This window comes from Otolemur garnettii, unplaced genomic scaffold (genome assembly GCF_000181295.1).
Source record: "Otolemur garnettii isolate 467f Iridium unplaced genomic scaffold, OtoGar3 scaffold00135, whole genome shotgun sequence".
Lineage (NCBI taxonomy): Eukaryota > Metazoa > Chordata > Mammalia > Primates > Galagidae > Otolemur > Otolemur garnettii.
The window spans coordinates 799738-818229 of NW_003852530.1; the positions used below are offsets into that span (position 1 = coordinate 799738).

Below are 18492 nucleotides of genomic sequence, written 5' to 3' on the forward strand. Positions count from 1 at the left end.
AGGGGACAGTGTGGCTGAGACAGGGGTGAGGAGGGGACCAGGCAGGGGACAGTGTGGCTGAGACAGGGGTGAGGAGGGGACCAGGCAGAGGGGACAGTGTGGCGGAGACAGGGGTGAGAAGGGGACCAGGCGGGGGACAGTGTGGCTGAGACAGGGGTGAGGAGGGGACCAGGCAGGAGACAGTGTGGCTGAGACAGGGGTGAGGAGGGTACCAGGCAGGGGACAGTGTGGCTGAGATGGGGTGAGGAGGGGACCAGGCAGAGGGGGCCGCACAGGAAGGGACTGGACAGACCCCCGTGTGGACACCAGGCAGCTGGTGTGCTAGCAGAGCCAGGTGTACAGTGGAGAGGCGAGTGGGGAAGGCCCCACCAAGGTGCACAGCAAGGAGTCTGACATCATCCTGACACATTAACACACTAATTCCTAAAAACCCTGAGAAGGTATTTTTTCAGTTGAGGGGAAGAAAGGCAGAGATTCAGCAAATTTTCATCAGGTCACATGTCTCAGAAATGAGGGAGGCAGGGTTAGAGCCCAGAACCAAGCCCACACTGGTCATCTCTAACTACCGGGCAGTTACTGGGGGATGAGTTTAAAGGTGCAGGATTAAAGACGTGTGTGGGTGGAGACCAGGCAGGCCTGAGGAGGCCTCAGACTGCTGGTATCTGGGACGTGACCAGGCCCATTGGCTCTCGACTCAAGACTCCCTGGTTTCTAAGAAAATTCTGGCTCCACCAGCCTACCAGCAGGACTGAGACAACAAACACCATGTGCCTGTCCCCGCTATAAACTCCTCACAGCAACATTACCTGCCGGGGCTTGAGGCCTGAAGGAGCCCAGGTACCTACAGCACACTGCTGGTTGCCCTGAGTGATCAGAGGCCGAGGAGACAGAAACAGACCCAGCCCCTGCACTGAGGCGGCCAGCAGGGTCTGGGGACTGCTCTGGGCCCAGGGCAATGGAAAGGAGGCAGGGAAGACCAGCAGGGTTTTAGCTGCCAAGTAGGTTACGAGGGAGGGGGAGGCCCCAGACGCAATGAAGGTAGTATACAGGAGACAGACACAATCCTTTCCCTTCAGACACTTTAAGGTGTTAACTAGGCGACTACAAGCTGCCCAGGAAGCAGCTGGACGGAAGTCTGAATCCCAGGGAAGTGGTCTGGGGAGAGCCATTAGCAGACACATTCTGGAAAGTATGGACATTTATTTTCAGCTAATATACATAACATAATGAAATTCAAGTGATATGAAAATATAGAAAATGAGATTTAGTACTATGAGAGGAAAGAATGACTTCTGACATCCAGATGAACAGTGCGTCTCGTTTAGAAAAATGAGGGTACTAAAACACAGTGATCCCAAGCCATAAATATCAGACAAGGAAAAAGTCCCTCCATATAACCAAAGATTTTAAGAGGGTATGTTTAGAAAGACTGAAGTAAATTTAACGTTCTCTCCCACAAACAGTGCAACATTTTCAAAAAGGCCATTTTTGTAACACTTTTTAAAGCATAATGAAAAGGCACGGCTCTAGATTACCCCAGGAATCATTCCCAGTAAAGAGCAGTGATGTTAATGGTCTGATGTTCCCCAGCACCTGGGGTTTCGTTCCCCTAGAATAGCCACAAGGGTACCACAGGGCTGCTCTGCCCACTGCTCAGCGCCAAGTGCTCTAACTCGGCCCAACACTTGTGCGATCTTGACTCCTGAAAACGAAATGGGTTAACTTAGAATATGAAAGTTGTACATGGCCCCCACGTAGCCTCACAGAGCAAGTCCAGGACACAGTATGGTGGGTAGCATCTGGGGGGCCTGCGAGCTCCTGACAGAGTCCTCATTAACATGCAGACTCTGACGCACAATGTGAAGTCACCAGGTATTTCAAGATGTCACTTCAGCATGGGAAGCAACAGCATTCCCCACAGGACGTGCTGACACTTTTGGCAGCACATGCCTTTGTGTGTACCCATGCCCCTCTCACGACTGAATGTCTTCCCCTCCCCTTCTGCCACCTCCACCCCCACAAGGGCACCCTCCATTACCTGAAGACCCAGAACAAGCATTACTCTCTACGTGACCCACCACTTATCACATCTGCTAATTTTATTTCTAGAGGGCTAAACAATGAACCAAAGACTAATGCTTGTTCCTAAGCTAGAAACTTTGACAAGTCCTTTCTGAAACAAACACTTCTCTGCTAACACTGGGACTGGCCAGCACCCTTTGGTCAGCCCCAAAGGTGACCACCCTTTGGTCAGCCCCACCACCTCTGTGTTTTATAAGCACACGTGTAGGGTAGACCCAGGAAAGTGTATCACAGACCCACCTCCCAATGGCAAAGACAAGTCAGGCCTATCAAAAAGCAGCAAATTCCCAACAAAGGGCAAAGCCCACTCCCAGTTCCAGGGGGTGGAGGGCATCAGACCTCCCTGCTGTTTCACCTCCATAAAGGGAGGCAGAAGGAAACGAGGCTGTCAATCCAGATAAGCGGCGTCCACCCCCACCTCTGTGTAAAGTGCTGGGCAACCACAAATCCAAGGCCAAGAAACACCTCGAGATATAATCAAAGCCAGACATTCCCCTCTGCCTCCTGATGGAGGGGCTGCAGGAGCTGCAGGGACATCAACAGCCACCGGCAAAGTGAGGGACACAGCAGAGAGCACTCCTCTTGGAAAGCTCCTCTCAGACACATCACACCATCACCTCTTAAAACTAAGAACTGTAAATACCAACCTGAAGCCACTGGGAATGAAGACAAGTTCCTGGCCTGTCACTTAAACAGAAAATCAGCTCACAAGACCTGGAGACAAACTTAGGCTGTACTGGCGCCCACGGCAGATTACATTCAGTAGGTCACATGGCTATCACACAGATCATACAGCAGGGGGAAAACACACAGCCAAGACTCAGACAAGTCCTGTGAAAAAAGGACTAGCTGGGTGCTACAGTTTCTGCCAATCCCACAAACACCTTCCGGGACATGGGAGATAACCAACCAGTTTTATTTCATTGAATAATGAGCTGTGTAGAATCTGTGTCCCTGAAGCAAATCAGGAAACCAATATTTGGGCAAGAAAATACTGAGAAAGTCAATTATAGATTCCACAAATACTTTGTACACCAGGCTGTAATTTTTAATTGGAATTAGCTATCAGACATTGCACCTTTTGAGGGTATGGCTGGGCTTAGCAATGTTTAACAGTGGCTTTATTAACCGAATGCTTGAAGTACTCAACATTAAATTCAATTTACTTCATGTTAATGTTTGCAAATACATTATCAGCAATTCTTAAATATTTCACATCAACCAACTCTAAGTACAGAAGGCTTGCTCTCAAATACAGCGGTGACATGAAGACTGAATGAGGCCTAGGAGCTGAGTCCACATCCTTAACCAACGATCACCAGGTCGTCACTGGTGAACTCATACGTAGGAACCTCAAGGTTGAGAGGGGCAGGCCCCTTCCTGATCCTGCCCGATGCATCGTAGTGTGACCCATGGCAAGGGCAGTAATAACCACCGTAATCTCCTGCATTTGCAATAGGGACACAGCCGAGATGCGTGCAGACGCCGATCAGGATGACCCACTCAGGCTTCTTCACTCGCTCTAAATCATGCTGTGGGTCCCTCAGCTGGGACACTTCCACTGCAGCCTCCTGTTCAATCTCCTTCTGGGTTCTATGGCGCACAAACAGGGGTTTGCCTCTCCACTTGAAAGCCATGTTCTTGCCTTCTGGAATGTCAGACAGCTTGATCTCAATCTTGGACATGGCCAGCACATCGGCAGACGCACTCATGCTGGAGACAAACTGGGTGACGGCGTTCTTGGCAGCGTAGGCGACGCCCACCGTCGTGGTTGCCGTCACCAGATAGGAGAACCCTTTTCTAGCTTCGCTGCTCTCTTTTGAAGATTTTGTACTATCTAAAACTTCAGCACGACGATAGTCAGAGAAGTCTGGCACTCTAATGTCTGTGTGGGAATAGCGAACAGAAGCCGGGACTGCAAGACAAACAGAAGGTTAAAAACAATTACACGAGTACCCAGGAAGGTGCACATGGGAAATGGATGCACAAGCACAAAGCCAAATCCTCAAAGTGTGAAATGTGGCACTAAGTCTAAGAAATAATCAAAGTGGCCGTAATAGCATAAAAAATACTAAAAATGAAATGAAGTCAACCACTACTGATTGCACTGATACGAAATTACAAGGCGACGTTTGTAAACTGAGCTCCTCCCTGGTTGATTGAATACTGCAGATTCGGAATTTGTAACATCTCAGTGCATTCAGTTTAAAAAGTTAAACAGCACAATAAATAGCAATATTTCAAGTTCCTGAAAATCCAACTGCCAAGGTATACTATAAACGCAAGTTAAATCTCTCCCACATTCTCTGGACTAGAAGGGACCCTAACCCTCATCTAGTCTCCTGGAGAGTTCACGGGAGATCGTCTTATTAAGGCAAATGTCTTATGTGCTCTCTGAAAGAAACGTTCAAAGTTCATAAAATATTAATTATAAGATAATAAACATTCTGTGAACTGTAGGTATAACTTTAGCTGCAGAAAACTTAAAGGATTTCTACATGATACCCTACAGTATAAATTAGTATTACTTTTGACTTCAAATAAAACTACTAATGGGCAGAAAAGGACATCCCTATCAGAACTAGCAGCTCTCAAAATAAAATGAAATCTGTGGAGAAAGTAATTATTTCAATATACCAAGGGACAAAAAAAGCAAAATGTTCAGGTATCCTCCTTTTCAGGGAAGGGGGATAAGCTCCTCTAAAAGCAGGGAAATTATCTTTTTCTCTGCCATGGAGCTCTCAACTGGGATACTTCTACTGCAGGCCATAAAACAGGCTGAACATTTGTGTCAAATGAATATTAAATAAACAAATACTGTCTATGCAGCACTTTGGGAGCAAGTGGTTTGTTTTGTCATTATTTTTTTAAAAATCCTTCTCTCCCATAACATTTTTAAATGTCTGGCCAGAAAAAAATTAATTTACTAATACACCTTTAAACGTTTCAGGAAACAAATCTCTTCGCAAACTGTGTATTTGACTTAGGAAATTTGCCACAAGGCCTCTTTTTAAGAAAAGGGGACACTAAAATGTCCTGACTTTTAGAAAATGTTCTGTTTCCAAAATAAAGGTACAATTATAAAATATTTTTCACCGTATTAAATAGCAATTCTGCCTTGGCCTGCTAGGCTTTCTCACCCTAACATACACTGCACTTCTTTAATTAGCCCAACATCGTAACACAGAATTCTCCACCTGCTTTTCCCATGGTTCTCAAGGTCAGCAACTTTACACAAGATGAAAGTTTCCGTGAGCAATGTCGAGACCTACCAAAATCACTCTGTGAGCTTTCTGACTAACCCAGCCATTTCTTGGAGGGGACCCGGCCACAGCAGCAACTTGAGGTTCACATTTACAGCTTTGTGGCATCAAAGTGACATTACATCATGTATTACTCTACCTAATGCTAACTTGTCAGTGTAGATGCCATTTGGAATCAAGCATGAATTACTTTCCCGTAGCACTGCCTGAGATTATACAAAAAATTTGTTTCACACCTAAAAAAATGAAAGAATCAAAAGTTCATACTTCTACATGAAAAACAGTATTCACACCAGGCATCCTCAAACTACGGGCTGCGGGCCACATGCAGCCCGCCCAGGACATTTATCCGGCCCGCCGGGTATTTTTGCTGTGGCTGCCTGTCCTGCTTAGCAGCTGACTCGTCCTGGGGCCTGCAGTCCAGCCCTCCAATGGTCTGAGGGACAGTGACCTGGCCCCCTGATTCACACCCTTAGGAGTGCACAAGAAGATGCACAAGGACACCGGAAACAACGCTTTGCCATTCTCATCCACAGACTTGGTGCCAGCGGTCTATTGCTTAAATTCACACTATAGTTACACTACATCAGTCCACACTACCAGGTGCCTTCAGGAAATGTCGTAAAAATCATTCTCTAAATATTTACAGAGATGTATGAGGTCTGACTTTTAGCAGCAAAGATAACGGATTTAGTTGTAACCTAAAGCAAAAGTGGATACATCTAAAAATACAGAAAAATTACGGCATCTTAACAAGTTTTTTTTTTCTTTGAGGTAAACTTAGATGTGCATTGGAAATCTGCACAAAGTAGCAGTATAATCCTCCTCCCTAACTCCAGGACCTTTTCCTGGTCCAATGCTCTGATCCTACCCACCACTACTCATTTTTCCATAACCCACCTAAACAGGGAATTGCAGCATGAACTCAAGCAACAAGATGAAGGCCTGAGTACAGAAAACAGGCTTTTACCGTAAGGTTCTACATTATTTGCCTATTTGTAGAAAAATATTTCGATATAACAGATAAGCTTCCAATCTTCAGAAGAAACTGTTTAGTGATCTGAGAAATTCTGAAGATACTTTTCACCTTTGCAACTGAAACATTCTCCTCCCTTCTTGGTTCTCACATCAAGGCCCTGAGAATAGGCCTTGGATGGGCTGGAGTTTGTTGCCTGGAACTGTTGCTGAGCACTGGTTCTCCAAAACCCATGGTGCTCCTTAACATTCATCCACAAATACTTTGCACCTAACTGTACGCAAAATGCAGGGTAATGGGAGATAGAAAAATAAAGGAGTCATTCTCTGTGCCCTTAAGCTCAAGGTCAAAGGAACTGCCAATGAACCCAACACACAGTGCAAAGCGCTACGTGCTGTACAGACATAAACAAATCAGCAAATATAAAACTGTACTGACTTCATCCTTGAAACGACAAGTATGGAAAACACGGACGTGTGGAAAACAGAGGGGAAGGACCATTAAAAGTGCAGAGAACAGGGTGAATGAAGGCAGAGTAAGAAGAGGCTGGCGGCAACTCTGTTCATTAGTGTATGGGGAAGGGTCACAAATGCACCTGTCAGCTGGGCCAGGCAGGTAACACAATGAATGTAGCAGGCACTGTGGAGACAGCTAATATCCAGCACACTAGGTTTTTCCTATGTAGAAATCACAAATCAGCGTTGCCCACTTCCAACATTTCAAGAGATGCCAGAGGTCTCCCCCATTTTTTAAAACTACCTGGTCTGTCCACAGGCAGACTGCCCACAGGTTGCCATCTCTCCGTCTCCAATACAGAACAGGTAAAAGACAAGGCCCGGAAGACAAACGGGTGGGACAGTCTTGTGAAGAACCCAAGGCTAACAAAGTCTTGTCAAACGCACGATGTCAGGGCAAAGCGTGTGTCCCCGGGCAAGTCTTCCACCTCCTGTCCTCTCACCTGTAAGACCGGGCATCAACGACCTCTGCCCGCTGTTGTTGAGGATAACACTCATCACATCTCGCTGTGCTGTAACTGACTATGTGCGCTGGCATTTGGGGGGTTTGGGGAGGGATCACGGGGAAGGACACCGCGGGGATTGGTAACCGTTAATAACAGTTTCAATTTTTTAAGCCTTTATTAAGTGCACAAACTGTGTTAATGACTTTATGCATAATTTTTCCACCTAAGCCCCTAGAAAGTGGCATAACCACTCCCCAGAAAAGAAGTTTTAGGGACTTGTCCAAGGTCAAATGACCTGTAAGTACCAAATCCTGTCCCGACTTCGCAGGAAGGACTCCAGGGCTCCCGAGCTTAACCAGCGAGGTGCAAAGTTAGCAGCGAGTGTGAGCCCGGAGGCGGCCACAGGGGCCCGGGATGGCCTCGAGGACGCCCGGCCGCCGCGTCCCCACACCGAGGTCGCCCCGGCCCAACGCCGCCTCCTCCCGAAGGCGGGTCCGCTCCGCCCGCGTCCTCCTGTCCCGCTCGGCGGCCCCTAGTCCAGGGCCGGAGGGAGCGAGAGAGACGAGACCCTTCAGCCCCGGCCGCCGCCCTCAGCCCGGCTCACCGTTGAGGCCCACGGAGGCGACCAGAGGCCGGACCGCGGCCTGGCCGCTCAGCGACTCCCGGCACAGGAAGGGCCGCTTGGGGTCCAGCACGGGCGGCTCCGGGGTGGCGGGCACCACGGCCTGCACCAGAGGCCGCAGAGCACCCGCCACCCCGCGGGACGTAGCCGACAGGACGGGCGCGAACGGCCCGGAGCGGGCGGCGACCGACAACATGGCGACAGCAGCTCCAACCGCCAGGCCGCTCTCAGGGACGACCTTGCGCCAGCGGCGCAGACGCGAGGACGCGCGGGAGGCGCAGGGCCGTGACGTCAGAGCGCCGGCAGAAGCAGATTTCCGCGGGGAGGGCGGGGCGCACCTGCAGAGGCGCTGCGTCGGGGGCGGGGCTACGAGCCCGCGCTGATGGGGGCGGGCCAGGGACCCGGGGGTTCCGCCGCAGCTGTCGCTCTGGGCGCGTTGTGGTCAGTGTGGCTGATCCGCCCAAAAGAAAGGAGGCGGCTGCAGAGACCTCCCCCACCCAGGAACGTAAAGTGGGCCTATTTTATGGTTCTTTAAAGTAAAAACTTCATGTAGGGTGACCTAAAAATAAGAATAAATTACTAGCGGAACGTGGTGGCCCGCACCTGTAGTCCTGGCTACTAGGGAGGCTGAGCCAGGAGGATCCCTGGAGTCCAGGAGTTGGGGACGGCTATGAACTATGACGACACCATTGGACCCCAATCTGGGCAACAGAGACAGGGCAACCCTGTCTCCCTCTCGCTCTGCATACGTGTGTGTGTAACAGTTCAAATGGGGATTGAGATGGGTGCCAGCAGCCTCATGGGTGCCAGCTGCCTCATCACCTCCATGAGATGGATGCTGGCGGCCTCACAACGGCCTCACACCTGGGTAGGAGGAAGGGGAAAAAGAGGTAAATGAAATGATGCCAAGTACCATTACTCTTAAATCAGTTCGGATCAGGCTGGAACAGCACAAGATAAGAACAGATGGGCCAAGAACTGTCATCCTGAGAGTTAATGAGCTAAGTGCTGTGAGAAATTGTTTTATTTATCCATTGGTTGCAAGATCTGCATTATGTTACTTTATTGTTATCTAACTGTCTTTTATGTTATCTATTGGCTAATCCTCTAAACTGCAAGGTTCACTTCTGTAAAAGGGATCATTATGACCCTGTGCTCACTTTTTCTGCTTTTGCCAACTTTCTTTTTGCTTCTAATTGCTAACCTTCAGCCCACTTGTTTGGCCCTTTGCCAATTTTCAGACTAGAAAAACCCAACTTCCAGGCGGTGACTATGGCTCAAAGGAGTAGTGCGCCGGCCCCATATAGTGGAGGTGGTGAGTTCAAACCTGGCCCCGGGGAAAAAATGCAACAACAACAAAAAAAAAAACACCCTGACTTCAGACCCCTCAATGCTCTCTCACTTAATCTACTTTAGACTTTACTGAGACAACCCTGTGGTTAATAAAGACTCCTTTTTGAGATTCTAATTTGAGTCGGTGGTCCTTATCTCGCCCCATAACAGATAATAGTTTCTACCATATATAAATATCTCTCCCAGAGCACAGTCCAGCACATAATAACCACTAAGTGTTTACCTGCAAGTGGTGAAGAAGTCTATCTCCTGAGTCTGTGCTCCTCACCACCACTGTTTCTCCATATAAGGTTTTAAGGAGGGCATAGATAGGTCCCTACCCTTGGGATAGATAAATCACTTTTCATCACACAGTGAGAAAATTATTACCTTCTTACTTCTCTTTCAATTCTCCTGATGGCACCAATGAGAAACTCAGTTTGGAACTAATAGAGCTTTAATTCCTCTCTACACTTGCCAACCTCCCCCTTTTGAAAGAATAGATTCTTGAGTTAGAAGCCCTTAGCATATAATAAAGGCTAGAGAGAATTAATAATATTGTTTAATTCCGTGCTGTTTTTTCTATCTGTACCCCCCTTTTCTATACCGTAGTATAGTGAGATAAAGTTTGTTTTTCACTCAGTTATGTCAAACATGAGTTCATTTAAATACTAAGTAAATATAAGCAGAGTGAGAAATGGCAGAAGTGTGATGATGGTGAGTGTACGACCCACTGAATTTCTCAGCACTGCTCTGGCTGTGCCTGAGCTCTGTGAGCTGGGCACGTTCCCTAACCTCTCTTTGACCCAGTTCCTCATCTGTAAAGTGGGAGGAATAAATGTGCACAGACATGTAGACCACCAGGCCAGTGAGCGTTTGCCGGTGTGGTTTATATCTGGAGCGTTGCCGCCTCTGAGAAGCCTTCCTTTGGTCCCTGCTGATGTGTCTCAGTTCTCCACTCTAGGTCTGCAGGGTGACGACTTCCCCCGAGACTTTCCTTTGACACTCCTCAGGGTCTAGGCTTGGCCATCCTTATAGCTCAAGGGATGGCACTGTCCTCTCAAGGCAGAGAGCTGCCTCCTTGGGGGCCACCTAGACTGGGTTCACCACACAGCTGAGATGGTGGCTGTCCCAGCATCAATCCTAGGACAAAAACAGACACTTCAGAGCAGTTCTCACACACCGTGCACAGGTGAGCACTTCACATGGAATAACTCAGTATCACGACAGCCCTCTGAGGTGGGTTAGAGTAAACCGATAATGAGTGAATGAATGAGCGACTGAATAAATGATGGGAGGAACCTTCGCAACCTCCCAGTGGGGCACACAGAGGGATCTGTGCGTTCAGTCTCAGGTTCATAACCACTCTGTGTACCTTTCTTCTTTACCCCAATGGTTATTTTAAGGAATAAATGGATCCATATAAATGAAGTCCATAGAACAGCACTGGGCACATAGCATGTAAATTTTCATAACAATAATAATAGCTCTTTCCATTTTCTTGATGAAAAAACTAAGAATAGACGGATAACCTACCCAGAGCGGTCATTGATGAGACCATTGGACCTGGTTCTGGTCTAATTTGCAGGAGAGAGAGGGGTAACAATGTGGCTGAACATTCGTCCTCTCCAGGAAGGGGGAGACCAGGGTCCAGGAGCAGCAGATGTACTGGAACTTGGACTTGTGTGGGACGGCCTGCCTTCAACTTGCGTGATTTGTAGTGGAAGAGGCTGTCAGTGTTCATGCCTGGGCTTACTCTCCATGTCAAGCTGTATCTGGAAGGACTCTGGAGACAGCAACCTGATTCTTATACCACTCTCCCCTTTACAACATGCGTGATTTGGGGCAACACTAACCTTCCGATTCTTCATGGATGAAACAAGGATAAAAACGAGATTGCTGTGCATATTAAAATAAATAACACAGGTGGGATACTTAGCACGGTGTTCGGTATAGAATGAGAGCTCAATAAATGTTTTTGTTTTTTTTTTTGAAACAGACTCTCACTATGTTGCTCTTGGTAGAGTGCCATAGCGTCACAGCTCACAGCAACCTCAACTCTTTGGGCTCAAGCGATCCTTTTGTCTCAGCCTCCCAAGTCACTGGTACTACAAGGTGCCCACCACAATGCCCACTATTTTTTTGTTGTTGTCATTGTTGTTTAGCAGACCCAAGTCAGGTTTGAACCCACCAGCCTCAGTGTATGTGGCCAGTTCCCTAAGCACTGAGCTACAGGTACTGAGCCTGTTGTTATTTTTTGTAAACCAAAGAAAAAAATAGTCACAGGCCTGGGAAGATAAATCCTTGGTGAGCTTCTCAGGGACTAAGGAATCTGAAGAGCAAAGTGTATGTATGAACAAGACAGGAGGAGGCACAACACAGGCTTTTCTATTAACAGACAATAGTTTGTTTAAATCAGAGGTCATAGGTCATATGCTGGATACCCGCTGTTTCCCCCACTCAGTTCTGCCCAGAGACCTGTGCTATAAGCCTTAGAATTATTTGCTAGAATGAAAGTTGTTCAGAATAAAAATGAAGTTACTAATATTAAGAAAATCCTAACAAATATAGCTGGAAAAGGCCATCAGGAGAGTTCTCATGCTTGTACATCTAATAACAAAAACTACCAGGCAAGGCTGCAAAACCCACAATGCCCATACAAAGGGCATTGAAACCTTACACAAAAAACATACTTCTGGTCAGCACGTTGGCTCACGCCTGTAATCCTAGCAGTCTGGGAGGCTGAGTGGGAGGATCACTTGAGGCCAGGAGTTAGAAACCAGCCTGAGCAAAAGCAAGACCCCGTTTCTACCAAAAATAGAAAAAAATTGCCTGGTGTGGTGGCATGCACCTATAGTCTCAGCTACTCAGGAGGCAAAAGGATCACTTGAGTCCAGGAGTTGTAGGTTTCAGTGAACTATGGTGATGCTCCGGCACTCTAGCCAGGGCAACAGAGCCAGACTGTGTCTCAGAATTTAAAAAAAAAAAATCTTTTGCAAGGACATCTGCCCAACCATTACCTATCCAACCTGAGACTGGTGTCATACTTATTAATCTTGTAGCCAAGGATAATTATTCTAAAACAATGGTATAATCCATCTATTTTCTTTTAAAAACATTTGTCTTCCCTTATTTCCCTAAATATGCATAGTTTACAATGATACATATATTCCCATTGCAATGCTTTATTCCCAAACAATGATCTCTTAGAGAATGGTTCTCCGTTATTTAGGATGACACCAGCATTTATGAATCATGAATGTTCCCACATAAGCTCTGTGATAGACAGAAAACGCCTCCTCCCCGAAGATTTCCACATCCTAATCCCTGGATCCTGGGAATGTGTTATTTTACACAGCAGATGTGAATGCAGATCTTGAGATAGGGAGACTGTGCTGGTCTGTCCCGATGAGTCCCTGTAAGGACAAGGTCCTTCTAAGAGGGAAGCGGGCAGTGAGAAGACAGAAATACCTCTCCGTGCTGGCTTTGTAGAGTGGAGGAGGACGGGAGCTTGCAGCCAGGCTGGCCAGGGCCTCTAGAGGCTGGGGAAGGCAGACAGGTTCTCCCCTCCAGCCTCTAGAAGAAACTCAGGCCGGCAGACCCATGTTAGGCTCCAGACCTCCAGAAGAGTAAAATAATCCAATTGTGTTGTTTTAAGCCACTTACTTTGTGATACTTTGTTACAGAGGCAGCAGCAGCAAACACTTACAGACAAGTTTGTCTTTTCTTTAAGAACTTAGATATCTAGTCATCCAAGGCCTGTGTCCTCATGTGGAGACCAGCGGTGTCCTCTGACCCCACAGACACCTGCTTGTGGGTTTGGGTCCTTGCCCACTACATCTCCTCATCCAGGATCATTACCTGCTCATCTGCTGAGGCTCTGAGTGTGAGACTTCAGGTTTATACAATTGTGTGAACAAGTTGCTGTTTTAAATTTCAGGTTAACATGAAGGTACAAATGATTAGGTTATATAGTTTGCATTTCTTAGGCCCAAGTCCCTGGTGTGGCCGGGCCCCTCACCCTGGAGGTGTGCTGTGTGGCCTTACCTTGCACCCTTTAGGTGGGAGCTCACCAATCCCCCTCTCTCCTCTCCCCTCACCCTTTAGGTGGGAGCTCACCAATCCCCCTCTCTCCTCTCCCCTCACCCTACTTGAATTGAACTGAGTTTTTCTCCCACATGGGGGTGCATTCGTCTGGGGCAGTATTTTTCAACCTTCTTATCTCCCAGCACACTTGAACCTATAGTTAAACTTCTGGGGCACATTTAAATTATGTTGATCAAAAGAAAAGAGTAAAAACAATATACTTACTGTGCTTTGAACTTCTTTTGAAAATAATTAATGATCTTTAAAATTATTTTGTGGTAGGCTCAGAGCCTGTTACTCACTGGGTTGGGTGCCAGCCACATACAGTGGGGCTGGCGGGTTCAAACCCAGTCAGGCCTGCTAAACAACAATGACAACTACAACAAAAAAATAGACAGGTGTTGTGGTGAGTGCCTGTAGTCCCAGCTACTTGGGAGGCTGAGGCAAGAGAATCACTTAAGCCCATGAGTTTGAGGTTGCTGTGGGCACTCTACTGAGGGTGACATAGTGAGACTCTGTCTCAAAAAAAAAAAATTTGTGGCACACCTAAGATCTTCTCATAGCACACAAACCACTGGTCTACTGGTTTCATATTAGTATTGAGTATGTTGGATACTTGCTTTTTCATTCTCATGATACTTTACTAAAGAGAATTTTCTCCAAATCCATCCAGGTTAATACAAAAGATGTAAAGTCTTCGTCTTTTTGTGGCTGAATGATGTACATATACAGACCACAGTTTGTTAATCCTTTCATAGGGTTAATTCCACGTCCTGGCAATTGTGAACTGAGCTGCGATAACCATTCTAGTGCAAATGTCCTCATGGTAAAATGATTCTTTTTCTTCCTAGTGAATGAATGTGATCTGTTGCTGATAAAACACCAGCCGGCCGTGGGCCTGCCCACCTCTGCGTGTGAGACGCTTCCCCTTCCCTGCAGTGATGCTTCAGTGGGGACAGTGGGTGTGGGGGGGGGGATACAGAAGGAGCATGTGCTCTGAGTCTACTGTGCTAGGACTCTGCAGCGATTGTCCTCAAAATAAATTCGTAACAGGGCACTTCTGCCTAGGATCCTGGATCATGTGCAAAGCCAGTGCAGAGCCTTTCATCCTCCTCCGTGGGGAACAAGCCCCCCAGCCACTTCCATCTCACCTTGTGCTTCTGCAGAAAGGCAGCAGCCTCCCGCTGAGGGCGAGGCCTGTCTCCCGTTTCCACACAATTACCCTGGGAGGTGCCCGGCTTCTTGTTTCCAGCTCCAGTCCTTGTGACAGTTTCAGCCTCTTCTCCCAGCCCACATCCCTCGCTTGAGCAGCGAGATGTGAAGACTGACAGCCGCTGGAGAGCTGCACAGACAGTGCCCAATTTAAACCTTTTAAAATGCGTTTCTGTTCCATAAAATCCGTTTCCGTAATTCTGTGCCCCTGCTTCTTTGAAAGACGGTAACCCTAGGGAGGAGAAGAAATTAGCCAGGGAGGAGAAGTTCAGACGTGCTAATATTTTAATCGCTCATTCTTTCAACACATTAGTCACATTCATTAAGTATGATTAATTTCAGGCTGTGTGGAAAAGTGTATCAGTTTCCCTATCAGCCACACATCCATCTCTCCTGGAGCAAGCTGCTGCAGTAGCACCACCCCCCCCCCACATTTCTTACATCTGGATTGTATTGCATGCCCCCTAAAATTCTGTCCAGTTCATGGAGCTCATTTGTATACAATACTTGGTAGGTAGGCCAGGCTCGGTGGCTCACCTCTGTAATCTTAGCACTGTGGGAGGCTGAGGCAGGTGGATTGCTTGGGCTCAGGAGTTTGAGACCAGCTTGAGCAAGACCAAGACTCCGTCTCTACTAAAAACAGAAAAACTAGCCAGACGTCGTGGCAGCTGTAGTCCCAGTTACTCAGGAAGCTGAGGAAAGAGAATTGCTTGAGCCCAAGAGTTTGAGGTTGCTGTGAGCTATGACACCACAGCACTCTACACAGGGTGAGAGAGTGAGACTCTGTCTCAAAAAAAAGAGGGAAGGAAAAGGAAGGGAAGAGAAGGGAGGGATAGAATACTAGCTAGGAGCCCAGCTCCAGGGTCTAGGTCTGCCTCCGGCTGCTCCCCTTGCTGCCTGAGCCATTGGGGCAAGTCACTAAAACCATCTATCCAAGGACAGAGAGAAGAACACCTGTCCCAGAGGTTTGTTGTCAAGACAAAATAAAGCTTTGCTCCCTCATTCCCCTACCCCTCCCACCTTAGATTAGAGGGAACCGGGAGAGGAGAGGAGGGAGGGGGATGGGGGCCAGGGTGTCTGGCACACCTCTTAGGGGTGGGACACAATTATAAGAGAGACTTTAACAAACGCAATCAGTGTAAACTAATTTTTTGTGCCCTCAGTGAATCCCAAACAATTAACAAAAGTTCAAAAAATAAATAAAATAAAGCTCTGGAATTGGCCAATAATGTGGTTATCATTGCAATATGGAGCCCTTGAAATACTGTCCATCCATTCAGAAGATTTGTGCACAGAGACAAGCAGATGCCCCGTGGTGCCTCCACCACTTCGAGGAAGCAGTGAACACACACTCACACGCATCTGGCCTTGAGCACCTGACATCCCAGGGGGCAAGACGGATAACAGTAAACACACACACACACACACACACACACACGCGTCTGGCCTTGAGCACCTGACATCCCAGGGGGCAAGACGGATAACAGTAAACACACACACACACACACTCACACACGTCTGGCCTTAAGCACCCGACATCCCAGGGGGCAAGATGGACAACAGAAAAACATGTACAGTGTGCCAGACGGCGACGTGTCCTGGGGGAAAGAAGGCGCTGGGCTGCTGGGAGAGGACATGGGTACTGGAAGGGAACTAGATCCCCTAGTTCAGGGCCTGACCAGGAGGGGCTCGAGGTTTGCACACTGTAGTAACTAACCAGGAAGCTTGGACCCCTTTTCTCGGGGAATGAGGACCCTGCGGGCAGGGGTAGGGGAGCAGCATGGACGTGGCTCTGGACTCCATCTGCAGATGAGCCACAGGGGGGAAGCTGCCTGTTACCCCACGGGGCACTTCCTCGGCTCACCATCCATCTTTGTCATATGAGGGCTTTCCTTCCTTCCCTCCAGAGCAAGGAGTACCCTGAAAGAGGCAGGTCCAGGGTAAGTTGTTTTGATGGAGAATTAGACATTTTCTGGAGGGAAGAAAGTCATTTGGGGGGGCAGGGAAGTAAATTGAGGGGATATGCCTGGGAAAAACCTTGGGCAGCTGGTGGGGGGACAGAGGTGTCCCCTCCTCAACTGTACCCCTCTGGCCCAGCTGCCCACCTCGGTGGTGGCTCAGCTCCACTCCTGCAGTCATCTTGTTCCCAAGCACCCAACTCTGGACCCTCTCAGCTTAGACTCAACTCCAAACCTCTGTGGAAGCTTTTTGCCTGTCACTCAGGAGGCACCCAGATCCAGAGACTGATGCTTTCTGGGATACTATCTTTGCAGAGGGAAACCCACAGAGGCCCCTTCTCTCTGGGGAGGATCAGGCTCCCTGTGTCCCCAAGACACCCCCAGGCATCCCCAAAGATCTTGAATGTGAGTGAAAGAGGCAGGAAGAAGGCCCAGGCCTGCCCAGGACCCCTGTAGGACCTGCACACACAATTACAGGCCACTATTTCCCTCTCATAATGGCATCCCCAAAATATTAAGGGATGTTGTCCAGCACTGCTGCTGGGATAACAAATTCACAGGTTAAATAAGAAATTTCATTTGAACTTTTTTTTTTTTTTTTTTTTTTGCAGTTTTTGGCCGGGGCCAGTTTTGAACTCACCACCTCTGGTATATGGGGCTGATGCCCTACTCCTTTGAGCCACAGGTGCCACCCTCATGTGAACTTATTTCAGAGTTGACGGATGTAAGGAAACAGCTTGTGATGTGCATGGCACTTAATTTGTACTTCAAGGTACTGATGGAAATGGCTCCCATTTGTATGCCCAAAGGCCCTTTTTATCCCTGAATCTTGACAGCAGCCTTCCAGGCATACGGGGAATAAATTAAGTTGCAAAACCTCCATGAAAATGATTAAAGTTAAAACAATTTTAAGGAACCACTCGAGTTCATCCATTTACCTGCTTCGTAAGTATTCCTGCCTATTTTTCTTACAATTCTTTTTTCACAAAAGAAGGAACTTTATATGGCCCCTAGAACCACAGAACACAACCTCTAGCACCTTTACCAAGCTGAATTAAACTTGCCCTTCTGAGTCAGGGTGATGGTAATTAAACAGATAGTCCATAACGAGGTGTGCTGATTAATAAATTATTTGATTACCAGGTATGGTAAGTATACCTGCAATCGATACCGCTGCCTAAACGCTCTGAATTAGAAACTGTGCAATAAAATATAACTGAAAGGTATTAGACTTTTGGTAGTTTTAATTACATGGAATGATTAATCGATCACTCAGATAGTATCGATCTATAACTTGTTTAATTCTTTGCAATTTAACTTGTCAGATTTGAATCCAAATAACTGATGATTTGACCTGTGAATGCCAGAGCTCTAGGGGGTGGAGATGGTGGAGACGCAGCCTGAGCCGCTGTTGATGCTGCCCCTATACACCCCATCCTCTCCTCACTAGTCTCTGTAGCTGGGCTCAACCTGAGCTCCATGTCCTTCAGGAAGCCCCGGGGACTCAGGGTCCAGCCTCTGCCTGTCACTCCACCTCTCCCAGGGTCAGTTTTCCCATGCACACTGTGGGGGTTCTTAGGGTGTGTGTATGTGTTATGGGAATGAAGAGGGCGCGTCCTCTTGTGTAGAGGAATGGACATCATGCTTGCAAAGGACAGTTCCTGATTCTTGTCACATTAAAAGGAAACGCTGAGAACAGGACAGTCTCCTGGCAAGCCGAGAGACGTTCTGCGACTTAGGGGCAATCCCCCAAGTAACTCAGTGTTCCAGAATGAGATAAGATCGGTCGCTCACTAGTAAGCATCTGTTAAACACTGATGCTTAGAAGTTCTTCATGGGGGTTGTGGGGAAAGGGCACGTGAGGAAAGAGCACCTGGCAATCCTTACACCTGCAGCCCTCGTGCGTAATTACCTTAACTCTCCACACCTGCTGTGGAAACTTAATAAATAGCCATTGTGTAGGGGGCTCTGGGCTACCCTGCACTTAAGGTTAGCCTGCC

At 47.7% G+C, this 18492-nt stretch overlaps 1 protein-coding gene across 1 annotated transcript; it reads right to left on the reverse strand.

Moving 5' to 3' along the window:
- Positions 1-3105: 3105 nt before the first annotated feature.
- LOC100949704 (cytochrome b-c1 complex subunit Rieske, mitochondrial) lies at positions 3106-8172 on the reverse strand. Its single transcript, XM_003798419.3, has 2 exons — positions 7887-8172; positions 3106-3997 (listed from the first exon to the last, which is right to left on the reverse strand). The coding sequence occupies exons 1-2, from the start codon at positions 8098-8100 to the stop codon at positions 3387-3389; spliced, it is 825 nt and encodes a 274-aa protein (XP_003798467.1). The 5' UTR covers positions 8101-8172; the 3' UTR covers positions 3106-3386.
- Between the last annotated feature and the right edge of the window lie 10320 nt (positions 8173-18492).

What these genes read in the sequence shown, in the direction of transcription:
- LOC100949704 (XM_003798419.3), bottom strand. Translation starts at nt 8,100, where the DNA reads ATGTTGTCGGTCGCCGCCCGCTCCGGGCCGTTCGCGCCCGTCCTGTCG. An exon ending in CGCCTCCGTGGGCCTCAACG is followed by an intron (nt 3,998 to 7,886) that starts GTGAGCCGGGCT and finishes TTTGTCTTGCAG; the next exon opens with TCCCGGCTTCTGTTCGCTAT.